The sequence below is a fragment of the Dreissena polymorpha genome, chromosome 12, assembly GCF_020536995.1.
Source record: "Dreissena polymorpha isolate Duluth1 chromosome 12, UMN_Dpol_1.0, whole genome shotgun sequence".
NCBI classification, from domain to species: domain Eukaryota; kingdom Metazoa; phylum Mollusca; class Bivalvia; order Myida; family Dreissenidae; genus Dreissena; species Dreissena polymorpha.
In genome coordinates, this window is record NC_068366.1 from 7,050,812 (window position 1) to 7,078,431 (window position 27,620).

Here is a 27,620-nt window from a genome sequence, read left to right on the forward strand (position 1 = left end):
TTCCAAACACAATTATTGTGATATAAGTGGGTTGGATCTCGTTGGATCTCCAAACAAAAACGAATCAGCCATAATTTACAAAGGCATTCAGTATTATCCCATGCCTGCCTCGATGCTCTATGTTTGATCTGAAAAATGTATGACTCTCATACTCTGATATCGTATTTTCTGCGTCTGGTAAAATAGTAGTCATTTGGTGTATACACTGTTGTTGTTGTAATAATGACACATCTGTATTGCGTATTGAATGATTATGGCTTGTTGTTTTGTTTTGACGATAAGCTGCATATGATTCGCAAATAAACTGTCTGTTCTGTCTGTATAAATATGGCTGTACATTTTACGCATGTAGAGAAGATCCGTTCTTAAAATTTAACATTTTAATCGATATTTCAAGTGTTTGTTTTCAGCGCTCGGAATGCCGACCGGATTGGGAAGTCAATTGCTAGGTATGTATAGTGATATCCAATAATGACTAAATTTCTTATTGACAGCGATATTGATTTAAAACATTATACAGCGTATCGATGGTTAAAGCAGTTAAGTATTGATTTATATGAATGAATATATTTATAATTTGTACAAAGTAATCGTTACGTCTCGCGCTAAAAGCGTAATCGTGGCTGGAGTGAATGGAATTAAGGAATGTTAAAACATTGCTGCGAAGAAATTGAATGATACACAGTAAAGTTATATTAAGTATATACCAATATAAGTCTCGTTTTTCGTTAATAGTCTTCATTAAACGTGTTTTCCCCAAATAAATCACAAGCAAACCAACATGCAAGTTTTGCGCAGTATTGAATTAAATTATTTAATCAATTAATCCGATATCTTCTCTACATAAAATACACGTATGCATTTTTTTAGTAGACAGACAGATATACATCGCCGACTAAAACAATCTTATTAAAAAGCTCTATTCTGAAAATTTATTTCAACACATGGCTATATTGGGGCTTCTGTCCTTATATATTTACAATCATATACGTAAGAAACACGTTCAATAAATACGTTACCATCTTAATAACCCCCACCATCTTCCAAACAACCTACAGTATCTTAATCACCTTAACTACCTTAACCACCGCAACCATCTATAACATATATACCAGCATTACCTACTTTACCACCCAACCATCTATAACACCTTAATCCACCCAACCAACTATGCCACCTTTACTACCTCAACCAACTATACCACCACTACCACTCCAACCATCTATATTTCCTTTACCACTCCAACCATCTATATCACCTTTACCACCCAACCCTCTAAACCACCTGTACTACCCCCAACCATCTATACCACCTTTACCATTCCAACGATCTATATCACCTTTACCACTCCAACCATCTAGACCCCCTTTACCACCCCAACCATCTATATCACCTTTACCACACCAACCATCTATACCATCTTTACCACTCCAACCATCTATTCCACCTTTACCACTCCAACCATATATACCACCTCTACCCCCCCAACCATCTATATCATCTTTACCACCCAAGCATCTATACCACCTTTACCACTTCAACCATCTATATCACCTTTACCACAACAAGCATCTATATCATCTTTACCACTCCAACCATCTATACCACCCTACCACCCCAGCCATCTATATCATCTTTACCAACCCCAACCATCTATACCACCTTTACCACCCCAACCATCTATACCACCTTTACCATATCAACCATCTATATCATCTTTACCACCCCAACCATCTATACCACCTTTACCACCCCAATCATCTATATCACCTTTACCACCCCAACTATCTATATCACCTTTACCACCCCAAATATCTATACCATCTTTACCAAACCAAACCATCTATACCACTTTTACCACACCAACCATCTAGATCACCTTTACCACTCCAAACATCTATATCACCTTTACCACCCAAGCATCTATGTCACCCCTACCACCTCAACCATCTATAACACATGTACTTCCCCAACCATCTATACCAACCATATCACCCCAAACATCTATACCACTTGTTCTACCCGAACCATTTATACCACCTCTACCATCCCAGCTATCAATACCACCTTTTCTACCCCAACCATCTATACCAACTTTACCACCCCAACAATCTAAACCACCTTTAACACTCCAATCATTTATACCACTTTTACCAACCCAACCAACTATACCACCTTTTCACCTCAACCATCTATACCAACCCTAACACCCCAACCATCTATAACACCTGTACTACTCCAACCATCTATACCATCTTTACCACTCCAACCATCTATACCACATTTAACACTCCAACCATCTAGACCATCTTTGCATACCCAACCATCTTTACCACAGTTACCACTCCAACCATCTATACCAACCCTACCTCCCCAAACATCAATATCACCTTTACTCCCGCAATCATCTGTAACACCTTTACCACCCACACCATCTATACCACCTGTACTACCCCAACCATCTATACCACTCCTACCATTCCAACCATCTATACCAACGTTTCTACCCCAACCATATATACCAACCCCACCACCACAATCATCTATACCACCTGTACTACCCCAACCAATTAAACCAACTTTACCACCCTAATCATCTATACCACCTTAACCTTCCAAACCATCTATACCACTCCAACCAGCTATGCCACCCCTACCACCCCAACCATCTATACCACCTTTACTACCCCAACCATCTAGACCACCTTTGCCTACCCTACAATCTATACCACCTTTACCTACCCAACCATCTTTACCACAGTTACCACCCCAACCAGCTATACCACCCCTACCAACCCAACCTTCTATACCACCTTTTGCCACCCATTCATCTATTCATCTATACCACCTTTATCATCCCAAACATTTATACAACCTTTACCTACCAAACCATCTATACCATCGTTACCACCCCAACCAGCTATATCACCCCTACCACCCAAACCATCTATACCACCTTTACCACCCAAACCATCTTTACCACCTTTACCACCCCAACAATCTATAACACCTTTACCACAACAAACAGCCATACCGTCTTTACCACCACAATTATCTATATCAACCCTACCACCCCAACTCTATATACCACCTTTACCACTCCAACCATCTCTACCACCTTTACCACCCCACTCTGTATTTAACATTATATTTATATGGTTTTGGTCAATTTGAAGTCAGTTAAGTAAAGTTGATCGATTGTTTTCTTTTATGTTATAGTTAATTTAGTGAATATGATCGAAAACTAATATTGCAATACCGAAGATTAGAGTGTGGTTCGTACAAACACGTAGGGACGTTAGTGCAATTGGGTTGGTGAAAACAAACAACTTTTTTACGCCTTTTTTGTAAATTAGGCAAGTCCGAGGATCTGACTGTCAGCAATATCTGACATAAAACAATTCTTGGTGGTTTTTAGATTATGTTATATGGGTATTCGTTATATTCACGGACATGCAAAAATCGGCTTTAACTACGGGCGGCCAAGATCTACGCTGTCCGCTATAATGTTACCTAAGGTTTCGTGGTCTCATTAGCGGATTGGGTATCGCCTATCCAGACTGCGCAAATGCGCAGGCAGGTCTCAAGCTACGCTGGACGCATATGGCATAGGACCAATTTTCGCATGACGCGAGTCAATTAAGTTAATTTGATTCATGAATTATTGAAAACTCTTACTTGAATGCATTTCGAGTGAATAATTTATAAAAAGGTAATAATGTGTACGTCAAGTAATTTCTTATATTTTTTTAATGAATATGTGAATTTACAAATTAACCATGTATATAACTGAGTATAATGATAAATGTTCTGACCATCATTTCGTTGTCGTTCGCGGTGGGTTAAGTACGTTTTATTAAAACATGTGTATACCAACTTCTAGTAGTTTGCAATATGGACACTGCTTGTTGGCAGGAAAACGTTTTTGAATAACGATATAAACACTCCGCATCGTGCAGTTTATCCGTTTGCAAACTATTCCAAAACCAAACTAAAAATACACCATTCGTGGAAAAAGAACAGTGAGTCAGTGAGTCATGAATTAAGGACAATAATGTTGTTATTGTTTCAGCAAGCGACGGTTTCCGTTTTTTAGTGGCCGCCGCATAAAACGGATATGATAAATCTGTATATATTAAAGGGGCTTGTTTACTGATTTTTGACCTGGTTTGAAGTTTGTATTTAAATGCTTTAAATTGATAAGATTTCAACGTGTAGTTGATGGTTGTTTGTTCCAATTTGCGCCATTCGTCCTTTAGAGCTCTTTTTAGACCAGAAAGTGAGTTTACGTGTCGATTCTGTAAGCGTCGTTTTAGTATCCCCATTTACCAAAATCCATTTTGGCCGCATCTAGAGACTTAAGTCCATTCTTCGGGTGTTATGAACTTATGTTTTGATATTTTATTTAGAAAACAGTGTTTAAAATTGTGGCTAGATGCACTTTCCTGATGGAAAGTCATGACGTGTTTATCCACCGGAAAGAGTCTCGGTACATCGTTTCGTATAAATTGTTTCAGAAATTTATTGATATAGTATTTTGAGTTTACCTTGGTCCCTTTGGGAATTATTCTGATCACTGATTTACCTCTGGACGGTAAAGCAGCACACGCCATGAAGCCACGGGCAAACGCATCACGTTTTACAAACTTCAGGTTATCGCCAACGTTTTCTCCCATTCTGACATACTCTTCTTTTTCCATAAATTCCACCAAGATAAAACATCGCTCGTCAGATGTAACAAAATCTCTCCACTTGCCACATTTAAGCTTTAGATATATAGCTTCCAAGACCTGGCCCTGCGCTTCTGAATCTGTGCCATGTTGAGCTGATGAACCTTGAACTTCTTCCGTAGTTTTGCTTTCACAACATGCCTAATGATGCAGTATACTGTTCCCTTGGACATTCCTGGTCCAATGCCTTTTTTTCTCTGGGTCGGCGGATTGATTTAAGAGATCCACCGACGAATTTTGCATACGACGTCAGGCGTGACCTTATATGGACGTCTACTTGAAGTTGATATTGTAGCACCACCAGGCGTTGTTCTGCGCTATACAGTAGCGTAATGTCGAATATTCCGAATACTTCCCAAAGAAATAGATGGTCCACCATTTTAGTTCATTTGAATGCTTCTGTAACTGCATTTGCATCTCAAAAGGCCTAAAACAATGCCCTTCACAGCTTCACTAATTTTCTTCTGATGCATGTTGAATATTATTGACAAATTGCATGTACACTGCAGTATAGTATATAGCACAACTGCTAACACAACAATGGTTCGAGAAAACCGTGCATGTACTTGAAAAACACGGATTTCTTTTGTTCATTTTGAAGGCAACTCTCGCATTACTGTTTTCTTAAAAAAAACAACACAACAAACATTTCCAAATCTGAACATTTTATGTTTCATTTTTTTTTCAATTTATCAAAACGTGATCAGGTCCCTTTAAAATGGTCCGGAGTCCAAACAGGTGTTTCTTCATGTACAAACTATATATTTTTACTTAAAGATATTTTTGCTGAGGCCCTTACACCGCTAACAAAGTATCCGCACTTATTTCTTTTCACACGAAAATGTATATCTTTGACTATAATTTTAGTCGTACTGAACAGTTCAATATGAATGTATTTAACCAATTTAAAACTCGCAAATGGCATAAGAAGACTCAGCAAATACGTAATTGCGGGATCTATAGCTTGCAGCATTTCATTTTTTGGGATGATTTGGATATATTTCTTGGACCCGAGCAGTATGGGAACACACATGTTTTAAATTGCTTTCGTTTTAACGAAGTATATGTTTCTTAAATTGTCCATCGTTTACTTACTTCAATTTATTCCGCAAGTCACTTGGCTAAGTTAGAAATGTTTTTTTTTAATTCTTCACCATTTCGAGAACAGGACTGGGGCCTTTCAGATTGGGAAAAGTCGCGTCGTTTTTTTTACTTAAATTGTGAAATAATTGTTGTATTTGTTTGCTTACAAATTTTAATAAAAGTCTCCAAGTGAATGAAAAGTTTAAAGCACTCACAGTAAAATGTTTCAGTGTAATGTGATATCTTAGAACCCGTATAAAATATCCAGCATATACTTTAATTTGAATCGGCTTTTTAAGTTCTTTACATTCTATAAATTATCCTTATACCCAGTATTCATTCCATGAAAATTACTGCACTCTCGAACACAAACCCACACAAACCCATTGGTAGATATCAATTTCATTTTGTGCAAAAAGCTAATTTACACTTAACAGCACCCGCTTTTAAACACATATTTTACAATAAAGACAAATAGAATTAAAATTATAATGAATGTGCAAATTTTTGTTAAACATTATAACTTAAAAACCTGTAATCACAAATTAATTCTGTTAAAATCTATTTAAACACATACTAAATTACAGGCATTTATACACCCACGAAGGGTACCGCACAAGCTAATCTGGGACGACACTTTACGCACATTCAATAAAATCGGTTTTCATAGAGCGCGGTTTCTACACATGTAGGGGCCGCTTTATAGCAATCGCAATTTTTTTCAAGTATCACTTGTCATTTCAAGTAAGACTAAGGGCGGAAATGGTACAACGGCCGGAACGCACAAGGCTGTATTGTTTATTTGCTTACAGCCCACTTGTTACTAGGATCTTTGACTAGGAAGTCTTAAACATTCCACCAATCCCAACCGTCAAAGTGGTGTACGTGCGAAGCGAACGTTCGACAAGGTTAGCCATCTTGCAGTAGGTTAAGTGCAGAGGAGTGAAATTGGTAGGCGAACGGTGACAAGCTTCTATCATCGAAGAGAAAAAAGTATGTTCTTTAAATATATTGTTCTTAATTAAGAGGAATATGTTCAATAACGAATAAGTGCATACACCGCTCTTAACTGTATATGGACTTAATGATGTTTTGCATGCGTTCGCTCATTAAATGACTGTTTTTTACGTGAATAACCGACCTCGTGGAGTAATCTTCTGTTTAAAAATGGTGTCTGCGCAACAATTATTGTTGTAAAGGTTGATTTATGTTCGACCTTTTTTCAAAACTGGTTGTCGTAATTAAGCGTTCAATATTGCGAGATATGATTTTAAACCAAATGTATATGGGAAGTGTTAGGAGTCATTATCAACAGCTGTGAATGACATATACTGTAGTCAATATTTTGGAATAATAGGACATGGTACGGCAAATGTATTTACAATTTATAAATATTGATGACGCTAAAACGATTATCAATCATTAGTACACCCTTACTGATGTATAGACCAGTCGATTGTTATTGTTTACATTCTGGATATTCCGCGTATGCGCACTGACTGGTTGGCAAAAAAAGCTCTGGTTGCAGTAACGTAAAACATGTATAAAGAGCGTTTGTTTAGTAAATAAATGGAGAGAAAAAAATCCGATATAGACTTTCAAACACCTAAATTATAGGGCAAATATAACATATTTAGTACCAAATAATGTACATTCATTAATATAATTTCCTCTTTATAAAAATACGAATTATTTATTAGCATCAGAGTAAAGGTGGTCGGAAGACTAGATATATACTGACAATTTCACAAAACAAAACTATAAATTAGCCGTATTTTTTCTTATAGTAAGACTTTAATAAATGATATTTCAAATATAATACCACATATAATAATTTGATTATAATTGTAAGTGGAAGATGTGATATTGTTATTTTTCATCAGCGATTGAAATTGTAAGAGTTGCATTGAATCAATTATAAAACAAAGCCCTAAAAACGCGGGATACATTAAAATCTTTTAATATTGTGGTAATGTTCTTTTACATTGAATGAATTTTGGTTTCGTTTACATTGAATGACAATATTAATACATTTTAGCATACAAATTGAAAAAAAACCCCTGCATATTATGAAAATTGAACTGACTTTAAATGTATATTGAAATCTCTTTATCAGTGATAATGAGTGCTACAATCTAGCATGTTATTATACCATAAATGTATTATATTTATTTTACGAAAGTATTTATTTTTTTACCCCTAACGTGATTGCTTTTTTTATGATGGTGTTTCCTTCACTACAGTAACATGCAATCATTACACGTGGACTTTACATTTGCCGGTACCTGTTAAATACGTTAATTGTGTGGCAGTAATGTGTACACTATTTTAAATTTATAGTTATTAAACACTTTATTATTATGATTAAACTGGCTATTATAATCCATTTCGGACAAATGCCTTCATTAAAAAAAAACATGCTAACATATTTCTTGAAGCAACAGTATTTTGGCTTAAAAATTTGGCTCAAATGACTGCTCAATATGCCAAGAGATGACATGGAGGTATCCTAAATTGTCGTCTGCCACATGTTCTTTATAAAGGGACCCAATTATAGGTCCCTACGTTTATGACATCATGTTTTGTTTGGACAGTATCCGATCATAACGAGATAATCGGTTTGTGATGAACAAAGTGGTAATGAAAAAATATCGCGTTAAAAATGCTGAAACAGAGACAAAGAATGTCAAAATTGGTGTGAACTATTAAACAAAAACAATTACAGTTAGGCAGGGAATTTATTTTATATGTATTAAGGTAAGTTTTTACAGACATATAAAGGTTCACATCAGTTACTATATTGCCTATATAAAATCGATCTATTTGTTGTTTGTTTTCATCCTTATCTGTGCTCGTTTATTAAATTAAATTTATTCTGAAAGAATTTCCATTTCTGAGTAGTTATATTCTAAAACTGGTCGCGAAGATGTGTCAAGTAGAGAGATTTTTTTGGTAACCCCATTCCTAGCTCATAGATTGTGTTCCATTCAGGAGTTCGTTAAAAAAAACAACAACAATAAACTCGTTCCAAAAATGCATTTCCTTGCATGCTTATGTTTTATTCAGACATAGTTAGAAAAAAATAATATTTGATATAGTGCATTATCAATTAAATCAATGATTATGTCAACCGTCTTAGCGCAGTTATGCAAGCGTCTATAAACTGTCAACTTAGTCCGCCATTTTGTTTAAAACAATAAAGTACATGTGGTTCCGATTTCGAAATTATTTTTTTAAAGACATGTCATGCATGGTTTCATATCACATATGGTTTAAAAATAAATTGTATAACTATTTTCAGTAAAAAGAAATTAATTTACGAGTTTTTAAATTTGTTTTGCACAGGTAATAGAAGAGTTTTTCGCTTCCTGTCAAAACAATCAAAATCATGAAAATGGCGGACAGTGTTAATCCTCAATGAAGGTCAACATGTAAACTTCTGTTCAATTTTGAATACGATCTAAACAAATTAAAAGCACAGCATCTCTTGTGCTTTGAACATCTTTTTTATTTTTATTTAACGGAGAATTTCAGTTTGAAATGGATAACAGTTTTCAAATGAAGTAAATATTTGCACATGTTAATCTACTTTCGCTTTTAACCTGAAGTTAGAACTTAGATGACAAATTGAAACGATTTATTTTGTTTAAATTTGGTTGTCACAGTCAGTCAAATGATTTCTATAGCTTCTTAAACGGTTTGCTTTACGTTTGTTTCATTCACTCATTCAAGTGAAAACTGATTTTAATTAGTTTTATACTTACTGCAAATCGAAGTAACTAAAACCCATGCACGATAGTTGACACAATTACATTGACATCATAATTTATAAATATTTTGTTACAATAAGTGGTATTGATGTTTTCCTTATTGTAGATATTTTATTTACATTCAGGGCAATGAACATCATTGATTGAACACATATTTGATGTAATAACACACAAGCATGAATTTGATATTAATATATGCAAGAAAACAGCAAACAAGATATGGTGAAGCTACATAGGACTTCTTACACTGCAACAGTGCTTTAATACCAGTGTTATAAATATTCATAGACTATTAGTGTATTAAAAATATAATTCCTCAAATAAAATAAAATAATTTTTCTACCTACCTACCCACCTGTAAAATCAAGGGTCGGTAAAGGGCAAACCAACAATATTTTAATTGTGACCTCAATCCGTTTGTTCGTACATTTCGTCAGTCTGTTGGTCGGTTGGTCGAGCGTCATCATCATCATCATCATCATCATCATCAACATCACATGTGTTTATTCAATTTTTATGAAACTACGATAATGGAAGAAAGAAATATATTTTTAAGATGCTCTTAATAATCTTTATTTCACATATAGTATGTGCTATCATAGAAACCAAATTTGCGCATACATTATTATATTATTTGAAAAAATGCCTTGAAATATTTACGCGTCTTTGAGAGCTTAAACTTGGATTTCACTGTGAACACTGTGAATACTTCATACTCACAGAACTTCACCGATATTTCCCTGAAGACTTTTACATAAGAACACGTTTTGAATGCACACACATGCACATAGACATAAATTATGACATATAATTGATTAATTGTATCATATTTTATAATTAATAAGCGTCTTAATGAATGAACATGATTGTTTAAGCGCGTTTCTATAAAATATAAAAACAAAGTATAAATACATATTTATATTCAATATTATAGTATTTAGTGAGTTCAATACCTAAAATGGCATTTTCTGTCATTAGTTTTAGTAAATAATCGAGAAGATCGAGATACCGTAGCCTAAGCCAATGTTATTCTTTATAGGGGGTATTCAGCTACGACCCGATTCCCCACGATTTGTCCCGATTTCAAATATTTTGAGGTCGAGAACATTCGTAGCTCAATCGGCGAAGGTCCTTACTCATTCGTAGCTAGTCATGGGCCGGTCATAAGTGATTCCTGCAACTCGTGAGCTCCCGAAAAAGCGTTGCCAGATTTAAAACGTGTTTAAAGTATGGCCAGGATCTCCAAGACTGAATTTAATCGCAGTTGACTCTAGGGCTGTAACGAATACACAAGGTGACGAATACGATACGTATCACGAATACAGGGTGGCGAATACAAATATTTATTCGCGAATATGAATTTAAATGAACAAAACTAATACAGACAACTTGACATGACATTATATAGTATGAAACTATGAGTATCTGTCAATTTGATTAATTGAGTATAATTGCATACCGAACATATGAAATATAACACTGTGAAATAACAGAACACTGACTAGCACTGCTTAAAATTTGAACACAGTTTTGAAACTTTTTTTGAGAAAACATAACTAGTACCAAATAAATCCTTGTGTAGAACTATTAAGAGTCAACTGTTGACACATAAGTGACTGTACCCATTCACATTTTTAGTTGATAAGTTGCACAATCATTGTCGTAAAGATAAACAAAAAAGAAATTCCATCTGCTTATCCTTTGTTTGTATGTTTGAGCATCAAATCACCCGTATTTACCAAGATAAACATTAATTTACAGTGATTTTTTTCACCCATTTGGGAACGGGTCCAGTACCCATGCCATTGGGAATACAAGATGTGCATTGGTGATTATGAATCAACACACAAATATGAAGAAAACAGCACAATAAACAACCATCTTACTGCATTCATTGTGCATGAAAGTGCTTAATATAAATTGTATTTACATACACTACCCATCCATCCCACAATTAAAATAAAAATAATGTTTTTTTGGAGGGGGGATAGTTTTGGTATTATACATTAAATATTAATTTTGTCTTCTAAATAAAACATTATAATTACCCTTTTATCAAATTCCAGTAGAAACATCAAAACACAAACAAAAAACTTTGACAATCACCACATTGTTCTTAAATGACATCAATTAAACCGATTCCTCAAAATGATCTGAAAGCAGTCAATGCTGTCGGTAGACATCAAAGGTCTTTGACGTTAGGGCCGATTTCTAGAAGTTAAAACTGTAACATTGTAACACCCTCAACAGGTGGCAAATTGCCAAAAGGCATTGATCAATACTACGTTACCGGCAACATGCAGTACTGTCATATACAGCATCAATACATTTGCTCCATACTATGCCCTAAGAGGATGCAATGTGTGAAAACTATCGGAGATTTAACAAGATTGGATTATTAGTGTGAGGAAATATATTGTGTTTGCTGGAATTTAAATGGGAGGTTGCTTTACAGGTAGTGTTTGTGGATTTACTATAAAATGAGGGCAATATGAATTTCGCTTATCTTTAAAAAGGCCATATAAGCCGAAGTCGTTTTCGGGGATTGTTTACTCTATTTTGATTGGGATTTTTTGTTTTTGTTTTCGGAAATTGGGACGGGTCCGGTTCATTTTGGGAACGGCTCTGTAAGTCATTGGGAACGGGTCCGTTTACCGGACCCGTCCAAAGAAGGAAAAAAAAAACAACAACACTGCATTAAACATCAATCGAAAGATTTTTAAATTCAATGTCGTAAATATTCGACCAGTGCCCGCCATTTTTGTTGATAACCTCACTGTGTAACATAGTGGGTGGGGTAACATGATGAAAAACGCCAGAATAAGGAGAAAAACATTTAAATATAGGGGTTAATTGTATGAACCTTCATTTGTATGGTAAGATAAGATGATTAAACATAAACTTTCAAACTCGAAACCACATTGTTTGTATTCGTCAAATATTCGGTTCGGGAGGTGGCGAATAACGAATACGATTCGTCCACAGCCGTATTCGAGTAATTCGAATATTCGAATGTATTGTTTCAGCCCTAGTTGACTCGCAACAGCGTCGTAATACGTTCTTGGGCGTCGTAATGGAATCGTAGGTAATTCGTGACTCAATCGGGTAATCGGTCATCACGTGATCTGTCAACGAATCAGCTACGACTTTGTCAAGACTCTCACGAGTTCACCTCGAGTGAGTTGCGAGCTCGCTAAGATTCTCGCGATTTAGTTACGAAGCAGTTACGATTTTCAGAGAATGGGTGTGGTATATAAACAGTGCTTCTCGATTTTTGTTCAGTCATTCAGTTGTTAGGGCTTTGTATGAATAACAGGTAATTTTTTTATTATCAAAAATGCCGTACACAACTAATCGATTATTAAGTGAAAATTATCAAAAATTGCAAGAAAATGCAAGGGCAGGGGGAAGAAAAAAAATCGGAACGGAGACCTTCTTACACATGTACTTGCACACAGAAGAATGTAGGTCACATTGTATTGATCAATGCCAATAGATATTGGAGCCTAATTCATGGGTGCGTTCGGTGAGGTCCTAGTTTAGTTTAGGCCGATCTGCATCGTTCGTAGTACAGTCGCAATAGATTCTTACACATCGTAGTGAAGTCGCTACCCTATTCGCAAGACTTTAACAGAACCCCACGATTCGTCGTAACTCCATCGTTCCAGTGTCGTAACTGAATCGTAGACTGTCACAAGTCTTCCCGATTCAATAAATGTGATAAATCGTAGCGAATCGTGTGCTTGTTTGGGCTTGGGCGTAATGGAATAGGGCCATTATCTATAAATAAGCGGTTTATTTATAGATCTTTGAGCCAGGTTATCTAGAAGCTAACCCTATACCAAATGGTATGATGGTAATACCATTGCCTGTCACTACAGCGTAACTCCGTAACCTCTTGAACAGTTTAACCCGAGTCGTATCGTGTGGATGATCAGGGATATATACGGAATATAATATTACGCTTGTCAATTGTTCCAAGAGTTTGTATCACTCGAGTGGCTTGTGTGATGACTTATCACACGAGAGGCGGAGCCTCGAGTGTGATGCGAAATAGCACAAGCCACGAGAGTGATACAAACTCTTGGAACAATTGACTAGCGTAATATTCCTTTTATTATATACAACAACTAACGAAAACAGGTAACAAATTTATTTTTTACTTTAACAAAACTGAAAAAACAATGACTAAAACGGTACGCAATTGTTTATTTAAGACGCGTATGAATACAGTTTATGTAAATTAACGTGTAAACATTTGAACCGGGAAAACACAGGTTTCCGACACGCTTACCTTAATGCCATCGTTAATCCAATTTTTATAACAATTAAGTTGACAACTTTAATCCGATGTTTATAACAAAAACGTTAAAACGATATGCACTTCCACTTCTATCTTCCATGTCTTTATCGAAACTTAGTTTGAACCACACTATTTTATTGTATTCCTATCGAAATATACATTTATGCATGATAAACACACACTCCAAAATACGTTTTTAACACATAGTTTACTGCTAAAAAAACACCACTTCCGACATGTCCTTACAGAGTTTAGATAAAACTATTGTGTTTTGTCACAGAAATGACGTCACATTATGTGCCACGTAATATATTTCATAATATAAAATATTTCTATTTTCGGTGCGTGTAATGTGACGTTATTAAATGGGTCGAAGTAGTCCGGCTAGTATGGTAATAAGGAATTGGAAACAGCGAGTAGCGTAATACGGGATTTTTTATTTCAACGATTGATACAACCTGTATTTTGTTAAAAGCATTAAATAGGTATATAATAAAATGAGATATTTAGTGTGTCGGTGAGGGTAATGTTGTATTAACGGTATTAACGGGTCCATTTCACAGATTTTGACATGTATTGAAGTTTGTCATTAAATGCTTTATATTGATAAATTAAAACATGGGACCAACAAAATCTCCAGTACAAAAAACAAGAATGCAATTAAAAATAAGACAAAAAAGTAACCGTCAAGTGGGCTCGAACCACTGACCCCTGAAGGCCTGGAGTTATAAGTCTCGCACTTAGACATCTCGGCTTTCCGTGCTCATGCTTTAAAGGATGTATTTTTTTACTTTATACAAGCTTTCCTCGTAGTTTCACAAAATATAACGACAACAACAGAACTTTCCAAATTATTCAATCGTTTCGCGTTGCAATGCTTTATAATTTTCAGGTTTTCAAATCGTCAAAAGATATATATTTATAATGGATATTTAAGAGCATGGTAAATGTTCAGTATTACTATTTCCTCACAAATATCATAACTAAAACGAATATTTGCGAATCTGAAACAACTGTTTTTAATTTTGTCAAAATACCGAAACGTGAAAAGGCCCCTTTAAGCGCTATTGAAAATAGATACACGTGTCACCAGGATCTACATGAGTCTGTATTGAAGTGTGTTAAAGTGGTTATATTTGTTCGGCGAAGCTTGAGATCGTTTAAACAGCATTTACATGGTTTAATAGTCAGTATTCTTCGTTCATATGCCTGTGCAAAATTATTTGAGTGGAGTTTTATGTTCATCTTATCAGTACGCAGTTGGTGTTTAACAATTCAGTACGTGTACATTATACTACGTTATCTTGATAAATTTGATATTCATGTACGTTCTTTTTGTACACACGGGGATATTTATTACTTCATTTTGGTGTCATATGACACGGACATCCGCTATGAAAATGCAACGATTTCGAGGTTTGTCTTATTTTATAAAATATAAGCAATTGTGTTTTATGCAGCATTTACAGAATAACCATGATTATTTTCATTTAATTATACATTTCTGATTTTTATATACTATCAATATACATAATGAACACTTGCCATTAAAATATGTTCACGGCATTAATATAATTATGACAAATAGGTCTAGTCTATTGAGTAAACATATACATATATGTATATAATTTTAATTTTAATACAAGTATATTCAACATAGGGCGATATGCGATTCGAAAAGGAAACAATACTTTTTTTTAAACTGTAATATTATAATACATAATACAAATTCATACATTTTAAAATGAATTAGTGGAAGTTTTTTCAATTCATAATAATGCTAGTTAATATAAACTTTATTTTACCATTTAAATTCATTATTTAAAAGCAATTATTTGTATCACTGTCAGTGTGTCTTATTTAAAATTATTGCACCAAGTTCGTAAGTTCTTAATATGTGATGCACTACATAAAGTCAATTAATAAACACCCTTTGTCACATGAGGGACGTGCGTGTTAAAACAAGGACAGGCATTTGTATGGGAGTGGAATGGAATATAGAACACTAGAACAATGGTCATTGAATCTTGCGATTGTTTATTACTACACAATAGCTATTTGTTCATGTGACAACAGCAGATTTGAAGAAATACATAATCAAATATGGGAAGGAAAGAGTATTGTGTACATTATTTTAAGAGCGTATGTGGCAGATTTATAATACGCATCTTCAATCATACCCGAAATGTCCGATCATTACGAAATCATATTTTTCAATACATGCATGTGGTTTTGTATAACCTTCGTAATCATCTTGGATTGTGGTTGAAGCACAATTTTGTATCTCTTGTATGTTCTTCTGTATCATCTGCAATATATCTATGGTGGTCCTTTTAATCTGAAATGTCTCTCTCTTAGGTTCATGTGGTCATATAACAGATACAAAAACTTTTATTGTTAATGTTCATTTATAAAAGGCAGGTTATTCTCCTTTGTCTATCGCTGAAAAGTTAAATGATTGGACTGGTAATCGGAGCATGTGAGCGGCCAATCTCCACGCAGAGTTGTCGTTCCTTGCTCTCACATTCAACTCTGGCTTGCCATTTTGCCTATCAAATAGGTAAAACCGAACAAACGCATTCAATGTATATTTGATTGGATATTTAAGATCGCCTGCATTAAATTAAGAAATATGACTTTTAAATGTACGATAAATCGTGCAAAAACTTGCGAGTTTTAATGCAACTCTTTGTAACTATTTTATTGCCCATTTACGCAGATGGAATCATTCCACGCACTTCACAAATGTAAACAATGGAACATAATTTTTATTGAGTGACGTTAGGAATTGCTTCGAGGTGTGTATGTATGTTGGTTTCTTAACATCATAAAACCATATCAATTTTATAATAATGAATTAAGACTGATATAAGATATCATGGTATGAGATGGTTTTCTTTAATGCAGTGAATGCAATTTAACCGTCGTGCAAGAGATCGTTTAGTATACTGTAACTTCAATGATGAACGCTTGGAATGATCATGACATAAATGAGACGCTTTCATAACAATAGTCCGTTCTGAGCCCAACACAGAGGTGAATGTTATGTAACCGTCGTGCAAGAGATTGGTGAGCGGCTTGAACTCTTTCGCTGTGTATACCACGGCAACAAAGAATGTCGGTGCACTTGTTAGCGTAGTTTTAAAAGTATGCTCACCGGATTATAGACTTTAAAGGTGCCTTTTCACAGATTTTGGCATGTTCTGAAGTTATTCATTAAATGCTTTCTATTGATAAATGTAAACATTTGATTGTAAAAGCTGCAGTAAAAATAAAGAATAAAATTAAAAAAGGGAAAAAACTTTGCCTGGAGCAGGTTTCGAACCAGTGACCCCTGGAGTCCTGCCGTGGCCCTGAAGTAAAAACGCTTTTACCCTCTCGGCTATTCTGCAGAGTATACATAGATGACGTATTTTATACCTTATAAAAGCAATCTTCGTAGTGTCACAAAATTTAACGACAACAGCAGAACTCTCCAAATTATTCAATCGTTTTGCGTTGCAACGCTTTATAATTTTTAGGTTTTAAAATCATCAAAAGATGCATATAATGGCTATATTAGACCATGGTAAATGTTCAGTAATTCTTTTTTCTCACAAATATCATAACTAAAACGAAAATTTGCGAATCTGAAACAACTTTTTTCAATTTTGTCAATTTACCAAAACGTGAAAAGATCCCTTTAAACAAGGTAAAGTCGGTTAAAGGCATAAAGGAAGAACCAGTCTTATTACAATATGCGTAATTGCGATAGAAAATAGACAATTACATACTGTTAGTGTGAATAAAATTATATGAACATGCTTTTGTTTTTAATGTGTAAAACAGCAAATTAGTTACTATTTAGCGGTTACTTATTAATTGATTGAATTTGTTTTTTTTACTGAATGTGTTTAACATTTCAGTTATACTTGTAAGCGGGATAATCGGATTAAATTGTTTGACTGGGTTTACTATTTCGTTCAATATACAGATAACTTTTACGATACATTTAAAGCCGAAAAAATAGATCCGTTTCGGGTCGCCCGACCGTGTCCGTGACCATGGCGCCGACCCTCAACATTTTATTGGGGTCGCCAAAAAAATTGAAAAGAAAATTTTTCGTTCATTTTCGTTCATATACGATGTTATATAAAGCAAACAAAGCATGTATACACATGTATTTTCTTATTATAAGCTTTAGTAGCCTTCCATTCTAGTACCCCCCAAAAAAACAACAACAAAAAAAACAAAACATCCCTACCTACCGACCCTGTTTTTTTCAAGGAGACCAGAAACGGACCTTTTTTGTTTGGCCTAAATTAGGAAAATATTGTAAATTGGCTTACTTCACTGACATGTTGTTTAAAATGTGTGTAATTTGAGTCAACCAAAATGGCTTGCCATTATCCGTTTTTGTCACGTGTGACTACCCAATTGTTAATAACGTATTGAATTTCATAGATGTATACGTATACTACTGCTTAAAGATTAAGTGTTCTCTGTGTTTGGATTAACAGCAACAATAAATGTTTAAAGTGAACGTAGGTTACGATCGATTTGTATGTATATGAATTAATAATTACTATGTCACAGGTATGATACGTGTATTTGTTGCAATAAATTTAAATAGGTACGTAGAACGAATTGAACAAGAAAGTATTTCAAGTACAATAGAACCTGTACGCGAGTATCAATATTATATTTAACTTTAAAGCTTAGCCACTAATAAAAACTAGTTTGAGTTCATATTAAAATAGCGTTTATATTGACTGAGTTACGGTTGGTTGGTGTATTTTGTGTTCACTGAATCCCGAACAAAAGCAGCTTCCTCAGGGAATTCCAGATCCTCGAAATTCACCCCTTCGAATTAAAGAAGAAATCGCGTTCCCCACCCACTGTACACTGCAAACGTCAACATATAACACCTTAACGTATACAACTGCGATGGACAAGTTGAAAGATTAATCACCGTTATCAATTACAACGTGCACATTACGTTTAATGTGTTCTTGTGTTTTGTGTTTCATTTTAAGCTCATCAATTTTTTGAAAAAAAAATGAGCTATTGTCATCACCTTGGCGTCGGCGTCGGCGTCGGTGTCGGCGTCGGCGTCGTTGTCGGCGTCGGCGTCCGGTTTCGTTTTGCGTTTAGGTACACTTTTCTCATAAAGTATCAATGCTATTGCATTCAAACTTGGTACACTTACTTACTATCATGAGGGGACTGGGCAGGCAAAGTCAGATAATTCTGGCTTGCATTTTGACAGAATTATGTGCCCTTTTTATACTTAGAAAATGGAATATTTGGTTAAGTTTTGTATTTAGGTTCATTATATTTCTTAAGTATCAATGCTATTTCTTTCATACTTGCAACACATACTAACTATCCTAAGGGGACTGTGCAGGCAAAGTTATGTAACACTGACTGGCATTTAGACAGAATAATGTGCCCTTTTTATACTTAAAAAATTGAAAATTTGGTTAAGTTTTGTGTTTAGGTCCACTTTTTCCCTGAAGTATCAAAGCCATTGCTTTCATACTTGCAACACTTACTAACTATGTAAGGGGACTGTGCAGGCAAAGTTATGTAACTCTGACTGGCATTTTGACAGAATTATGTGCCCTTTTTATACTTAGAAAATTGAAAATTTGGTTAAGTTTTGTGTTAAGGTCCACTTTTTTCCTAAAGTATCAAAGCCATTGCTTTCATACTTGCAACACTTATTAACTATCGTTACGGGACTGTGCAGGCAAAGTTATGTAACTCTGACTGGCATTTTGACGGAATTATGGGCCCTTTATACTTGAAAATTTGGTTAAGTTTTGTGTTTTGGTCCACTTTACCCCTTAAGTATCATAGGTATTGCTTTAATACTTGCAACACTCGCAAACTATCATAAAGGGACAGTAAAGGACAAGTTGCATAACTCTGGTTGTCATTTTTTCGGAATTATGGCCCTTTTTTGACTTATTAACTTTGAATATATGGTTACATTTTGTGTTTAGATCCACTTTACTTCTAAAGTATCAAGGCTGTTGCTTTTAAACTTTAAATACTTTCATGCTATCATGAGAGTACTGTACCTGGCAAGTTGAATTTTACCTTGAACTTTGAATAACCTTGACTCTCAAGGTCAAATTATTAAATTTTGCTAAAATTGCCATAACTTCTTTATTTATGATTAGATTCGATTGATACTTTGACAAAACATCTCTTACCTGACATACCACAATTGACTTCGTCCAAACCATCCCCCATTCCCCCCGAACCCCCCCCCGAATCCCCCCTCAATCCCCCCCCTCAATCCCCCCCCCATTATTTTTGTTTAATTAAAGATCATGTAATAAATGACCACCACACCCTCCCACCCCCAACCCAAAACAATTAATTTTTATGGCCCCCGGTAGGGTGGCATATAGCCGTTGAACTGTCCGTCAGTGTCAGTCAGTCTGTCTGTCCGTCCGAAAAAAACTTTAACATTGGCCATAATATTTTAACTTTTTAAGATAGCAACTTGATTTTTGGCATGCATGTGTATCTCATGGAGCTGCACATTTTGAGTGGTGAAAGGTCAAGGTCATGGTTATCCTTCAAGGTCAAATGTCAAATTTATGGTGTCTGTCCGTCCGAAAACTTTAACATTGACCATATGTTTTTCAATTTTGAAGATAGCAGCTTGATATTTAGCATGCATGTGTATCTCATGGAGCTGAACATTTTGAGTGGTGAAAGATGGAGGTGAAGGTCATCCTTCAAGGTCAAATGTCAAATATATGGCGTCTGTCCGTCCGAAAAACTAACATTGGCCATAACTTTTTTAATATTTAGGTAAAAACTTGATATTTGGCATGCATGTGTATCTCATGAAGCTGCACATTTTGAGTGGTGGAAGTTGAAGGTCATCCTTCAAGGTCAAGGTCATCCTTCAAGGTCAAAGGTCAAAAACAAAAAAAAAATTTCAAAGCGGCATTATCATGAAGCTGCACATTTTGAGTGGTGGAAGTTCAAGGTCAAGGTCATTTTTCATGGTCAAGGTCATCCTTCAAGGTCAAAGGTCAAAAAAATAATTCAAAGCGGCGTTATCATGAAGCTGCACATTTTGAGAGGTGTAGGTTCAAGGTCAAGGTCATCCTTCAAGGTCAAGGTCATCCTTCAAGGTCAGGGTCAAACAAAATAAAAAAATTCAAAGCGGCGTTATCATGAAGCTGCACATTTTGAGTGGTGGTAGTTCAAGGTCAAGGTCATCCTTCAAGGTCAAAAAAAAGAGTTCAAAGCGGCGTTCTCATGAAGCTGCACATTTTGAGTGGTGGAAGTTCAAGGTCAAGGTCATCCTTCAAGGTCAAGGGTCATTTAAAAAAAATAAACTCAAAGCGGCGTTCTCATGAAGCTGCACATTTTGAGTGGTGGAAGTTCAAGGTCAAGGTCATTCTTCAAGGTCAAGGTCATCCTTCAAGGTCAAAGGTCAAAAAAATAATTTCAAAAGGGCGTTATCATGAACTTGCACATTTTGAGTGGTGGAAGTACAAGGTCAAGGTCATCCTTCAAGGTCAAGGTCATCCTTCAAGGTCAAACAAATAATATTTCAAAGCGGCCTTTTCATGAAGCTGCACATTTTGAGTGGTGGAAGTTCAAGGTCAAGGTCCTCCTTCAAGGTCAAAGGTAACAAAACAAACAATAAAAATTTTAAATGCACCGCAATAGGGGGCATTGTGTTTCTTACAAACACATCTCTTGTTTTTTTCAAACATGGTTAAAAAACACAAATATTTATTTTTATTATTTAATTTTTGAAATACCGTCCAACCATCCCACCCAAGAATCCCCCACCCCCCAAAAAATTTTTTTTTCCATTTTTTTTGCATTTTTTGGAATATAATGTGATAAATGACCACACCCTCACACTATACACCCCTCTCCACTCCACCCCTCTCTCCTTTGTGATTGAAATTGAGATAAGTCCCTACAGCTAAAAAAGAAAAATAGATGAGCGGTCTGCAACCGCAAGGCGGTGCTCTTGTTTGAACTATTTATGCCCTCCTTCGAAGATGAGGGGTATATTGTTTTGCTCATATCGGTAGGTCGGTCGGTCGGTCCGTCCGTCCGTCCGTTCACCAGATGGTTCCCGGATGATAACTCAAGAACGCTTAGGCCTAGGATCTGGAAACTTCATAGGTACATTGCTCATGACTGGCAAATGACCCCTATTGATTTTGAGGTCACTAGGTCAAATATCAAGGTCACAGTGACTCGAAATAGTAAATCGGTTTCCGGATGACAATTAAACAACGCTTGCGCCTAGGATCATGAAACTTCAAAGGTATATTGATCATTTTCAGGTCACTAGGTCAAAGGCCAAGGTCACAGTGACTTGACACAGAAAAATGGTTTCCGGATGATAACTCAAGAACGCTCACGCCTAGGATCATGAAACTTCATTTGTAAATTGATTTTGACTGGCAAATGACCCCTATTGATGTTCAGATCACTAGGTCAAAGGTCAAGGTCACGGTGACTCGACACAGTAAAATAGTTTCCGAATGATAACTCAAGAAAGCTTACGCCTAGGATCATCAAACTTCATAGGTACATTGACCATGACTTGCCGGTGACCCCTATAAATTCTCAGGTCACTAGGTCAAAGGTCAAGGTCACAGTGACTCGAAACAGTAAAATTGTTTCCTGATGATAGCTCAAGAATAATTAGGCCTAGGATCATGAAACTTCATAAGTACATTGATCTTGATTCGCTGATGACCCCCTATTGATTTTCAGGTCACTAGGTCAAAGGTCTAGGTCCCGGTGACTCGACACAGTAAAATGGTTTCCGGTTTATATCTCAAGAAGGCTTACGCTTAGGATCATAAAACTTCATAGGTACATTGATCATGACTCGCTGATGACCCCTATTGATTTTCAGGTCACTAGGTCAAAGGTCAAGGTCACAGTGACAAAAACCGTATTCACACAATGGCTGCCACTACAACTGACAGCCCATATGGGGGCATGCATGTTTTACAAACAGCCCTTGTTTAAACTTTATACAAGCAATCCTCGTAGTTTCACAAAATATAACGACAACAACAGAACTCTCCAAATTATTCAATCGTTTCGCGTTACTACGCTTTTTAATTTTCAGATTTTTACATCGTCAAAAGATGTATATAATGGATATTTAAGAGCATGGTAAATGTTTAGTGTTACTGTTTCCTTACAAATATCATAACTACAACGAACATTTTCGAATCTGAAACAATTTTTTTTTAATTTTGTCAATTAACCAAAACGTGAAAAAGCCCCTTTAAGTTTCGATATTCAACTTTTGTTCAATAACAAACAATTGTCATTTTACATGCATATACAGGTGATATGACTCGATTTTATTTCAGGACACACATGATGCTTTTTAACAAGTTGGCTACACCATTAAAGTAAGATGGCATATACCCGCAACTGTCAAGTTCCAAATGAAAATATTGACCACCTAATACTGGTAGGTGACATAGTTTACGTGACACATCGTATGAGAAGTTTTAATATAATTTTAGATCAATTGTTTCCAAAGCAAGATAAAGTGCATATCAACACAGTCTCTATTTCGTTTCTGGTATAGAAATAATTATGCATACACACACGACGACTCTTTGTACACTCCAAAATGTAGGGATAGAAACGATAGAAAGACTCGATACCTAGTACTTTTCCTTTAATCAAGGACATTTAACATTTGTAAATATATTATACTGTGCACATATTGTATAATAATGGGACCTTAAACACCTTAAAATAATCGATGTATATTATTTTGGTACAAATTAAGCTTAACGTGAAAAAACACTGCCCGATCCTAATAAATATTGGATGCAAAACATCTTTACAAATATTTTAACACTTACGTCAGATTCAGTCTACGTAAGTAAGAACGCACTTCTAAAGCATAGCAGAGCATGCTTGCAGCGAATACAATTACAGTAATTTGATGTCATCTGTCGTCGAATGCGGCATCTAACATTCCCGCTGCCCGTCTGCACGCGTGTACGTCTGTGCGAAGCTTACTTCTTTGAACAAATGTCAAACACAATAAGTTAAACATGCAACTTTATCTCGAAAACCATGTACATTTAAAATTATTTTGAACATACTTATATTTGGACTATGTTAGACCTGGCCTCGTGTTCACAAAACATTTTTGCAATCGAAAATCGATTTTAACTGACATCGATGTTCATTTTAGCCTATCAACTACAACGGAAATCCATTTTTAATGACAAGCAAAATCGATTTTCGATTGCAAAAACTGTTATGTGAATACGGGGCCTGTTATAATTGTTACACATAATTCAAGCATACGAGTCGGTTGTGAATAAATCAGAACGCAGTATTGCCGCCACAAATATTTTGAAGAAAAACTTGACAAGAAAAGCGATATACAGATATACTTAATATAAGCCATGAAATCTACGTGGGTGTCCTTGAAAGGTGACCTAAGATTGACGTTAATAATTATTTAGTTTTTTTTTTATATACATAGCACACATCTAGCAGAAACTCTTCATCAGTATTTTTCAAAGCACATGTTAAACAGTTATCTTTATGAATTTATAAATTGACAAATTAATTTTAATATGCTTCTAAGAGAGAATGAGTTAGTAAGTTGGAATAAAGACTGGATATGGCGCACAGATAAATGCTTTAAGACTATTTTATGTTCATGTTCATTGTTTTTTATGTTTAAGAGCCATCTTATTGATCAAGCTCTTGCTTTAAGCGTTTTCATGGAATTGTTATATTGCTGAAAGTAAGATACAAAGACTGTAAATTTTAAGTATGCGCACGGTAAAGCTCCGTTTATAATAATAATTACGCCTAGTTTTCTAAAGCCAGTTTAACATTTGTTAATCAAATGCCTTCAAAATGAAAACTTTTTAAAAGATCAGGAACACACCTTTTCTAACAAATCGATTGATTTTCATTGATAAAGCTAACGAGAGCTTAATCAATAGCGTAATTACAAAAAGCGTGTAAGTTTCTATATATATGTGTACGTTTTAAGTGTTTGTATCAACCTATGTTTATTGTTCAAGCCGCAACCAAAGTCGTATCGCAATGTCGTAATTTCGATTAATTTGTTAATGCATTACAAGTGGTGGTTCATTAAAGGAGCTCGTTCATCGTCTGTTGCATTGTTAACTCAACTAAGCATAAAGTATTTATTTGAAGCCTTTATCATTGTAAATTTTCTTACTACAGCTTCTTCTTCTGAATCCACTGACAGATTTATATAAACTTCACAGGAATAATTGCCGGCTAACCTTCTTACAAAGTTGTTCGAATCGTTATGATGAATGTGATTTGTAGGTAAATATTACTAGAAATGTATTAACCAAAAAGGAACACTTAAAACATGTTCTCTAAAACCACAATGCTCAGGGTATTAAATATCGTTAATGTAACATAAGCTTTGAATAATTTTTATGTCCCCTTTTCGAAGAAAAGGTGGCATATAATGATCGCACTGTCCGTCTTTCCGTCTGTCCGTCTGTCTGTCCGTCTGTCTGTCTTTCCGTCACACTTTGCGTTTAGGTTTCGAAAAATGCTAATGACTTCCATGTCCCTTGAGATGTAACCTTCATATTTGGTATGCATGTGTATATGGACAAGGACTTTCCAAACGCACACAATTTTTTACCCCTGTGACCTTGACCTTGAACTTAGGGTCCGCGTTAAGGTTTCGAAATCTGCGTTTAGGTTTTAAAAAATGCTCATAACTTCCATGTCTCTTGAGATATAACCTTCATATTTGGTATGCATGTGTGTATAGACAAGGCCTTTCTATACGCATACGAATTTCGACCCCTGTGACCTTGACCTTGAACTTAGGGTCTGCGTTTAGGTTTCGTAATCTGCGTTTAGGTTTCGAAAAATGCTCATAACTTCTATGTCCCTTGAGATATAACCTTCATATTTGGTATGCATGTGTATATGGACATGGCCTTTCCATACGCACACAAATTTACCCCTATGACCTTGACCTTGAACTTATGGTCCGCGTTTAGGTTTCGAAATCTGCGTTAAGGTTTCGAAAAATGCTCATAACTTCTATGTCCCTTGAGATATAACCTTCATATTTGGTATGCTTGTGTATATGGACAAGGCCTGTCCATACGCACCCGAATGTTGACCCCTGTGACCTTGACCTTGAACTTAGGGTCCGCGTTTAGGTTTCAAAATCTGCGTTTAGGTCTCGAAAAATGCTCATTACTTCTATGTCCCTTGAGATATAACCTTCATTTTTGGTTTGCATGTGTATATGGACAAGGCCTTTCCATACGCACAAAATGTTTAACCCCTGTGACCTTGACCTTGAACTTAGGGTCCGCGTTAAGGTTTCGAAATCTGCGTTTAGGTTTCGAAAAATACTCATAACTTCTATGTCCCTTGAGATATAACCTTCATATTTGGTATGCATGTGTATATGGGCAAGGCCTTTCCATACGCACACATATTTTGACCCCTGTAACCTTGACCTTGAACTTACGGTCCGCGTTAAGGTTTCGAAATCTGCGTTTAGGTTTCGAAAAATGCTCATAATTTCTATGTCCCTTGAAATATAACCTTCATATTTGGTATGCATGTGTACATGGACAAGGCCTTTTCATACGCACACAATTTTTGACCCCTGTGACCTTGAACTTAGGGTCCGCGTTTAGGTTTCGAAAAAAGATTATAACTTCTATTAAGCTTTTATAGGGGGCATTAGTCATCCTATGGTGACAGCTCTTGTTAAATCATACCCTTGGGGTCACCAATGGAAACGTGTTAGGGTCACTTGATTTGTAATTCGTATATTGGACGTAACTTAAAAAAAACTTTTCTCTGAAACCACAAGTGTCAAGGGTTTAATATGTGGTATATAACATCTGATAGTATTCATCTACCAAGTTTGATAATAACTAGCCACACAATTGTGATTTTTAGATCGACTATTATATATGAAATATATATAGTGGAGCTATCCGACTCACCCCGGCATCGGCGTGACCGTCTGCGTTAGCGTTAGCGTCTGCGTTAGCGTGCAAATGTTAAAGTTTTCGTACTACCCCAATTATTTTCATTGTCCCTTGACATATTGCTTTCATATTTTGCATACTTGTTACCCAACATGACCCCAACATATAAACAAGAGCAGACAACTCTTTCAAGCATTTTGTCATAATTATGGCCCCTTTTCCACTTAGAATATGCAGCAAATGTTAAAGTTTTCGTACTACCCCATTTATTTTCATTGTCCCTTGACATATTGCTTTGACAGTTTGCATACTTGTTAACCAACATTACCCCAACCTATAAACAAGAGCAGAAAACTCTATCAAGCATTTTGTCATAATTATTGCCCCTTTTATACTTAGAATATGCATATAATTGATAAATCTATGTTAAAGTTTGCGTACTACCCCAAATATTTCCTATATCCTTTGACATATTGCTTTTATATGTTGCATACTTGTTTACCAACATTACCCCAACCTATAAACAAGAGCAGACCACTGTATAAAGCATTTTGACATAATTATGGCCCCTTTTACACTTAGATAATTGAACATTTTGCTTAAATGGCCATAACTTCTTCATTTATGATCACATTTTATTATTACTTTGACACAACAACACTTACCTGAATACCACAATGGATTCCACCCAAACAATACCCCACGCCCCTACCAGAATTCCTTTCCCCCCCAACCTCATCCCCCA

At 35.6% G+C, this 27,620-nt stretch overlaps 1 protein-coding gene across 14 annotated transcripts in view; it reads left to right on the forward strand.

The window, feature by feature from the left end:
- Window positions 1–394: 394 nt before the first annotated feature.
- The window catches only part of LOC127853800 (uncharacterized), a 67,657-nt gene continuing 40,431 nt past the window's right edge, over window positions 395–27,620 (forward strand). For 9 of the 14 annotated variants that reach the window (XM_052388566.1, XM_052388570.1, XM_052388574.1 and 6 more), the window contains exons 1-2: window positions 15,027–15,302; window positions 23,255–23,358. In XM_052388566.1, coding sequence (XP_052244526.1) covers window positions 23,302–23,358 — 57 coding nt within the window. In that variant the 5' untranslated portion in view covers window positions 15,027–15,302; window positions 23,255–23,301. Of the gene's footprint in view, window positions 450–6,590; window positions 6,807–15,026; window positions 15,303–23,254; window positions 23,359–27,620 lie in introns of those variants that run through there. The other 5 variants (XM_052388567.1, XM_052388568.1, XM_052388569.1 and 2 more) reach the window with 5 other exon arrangements.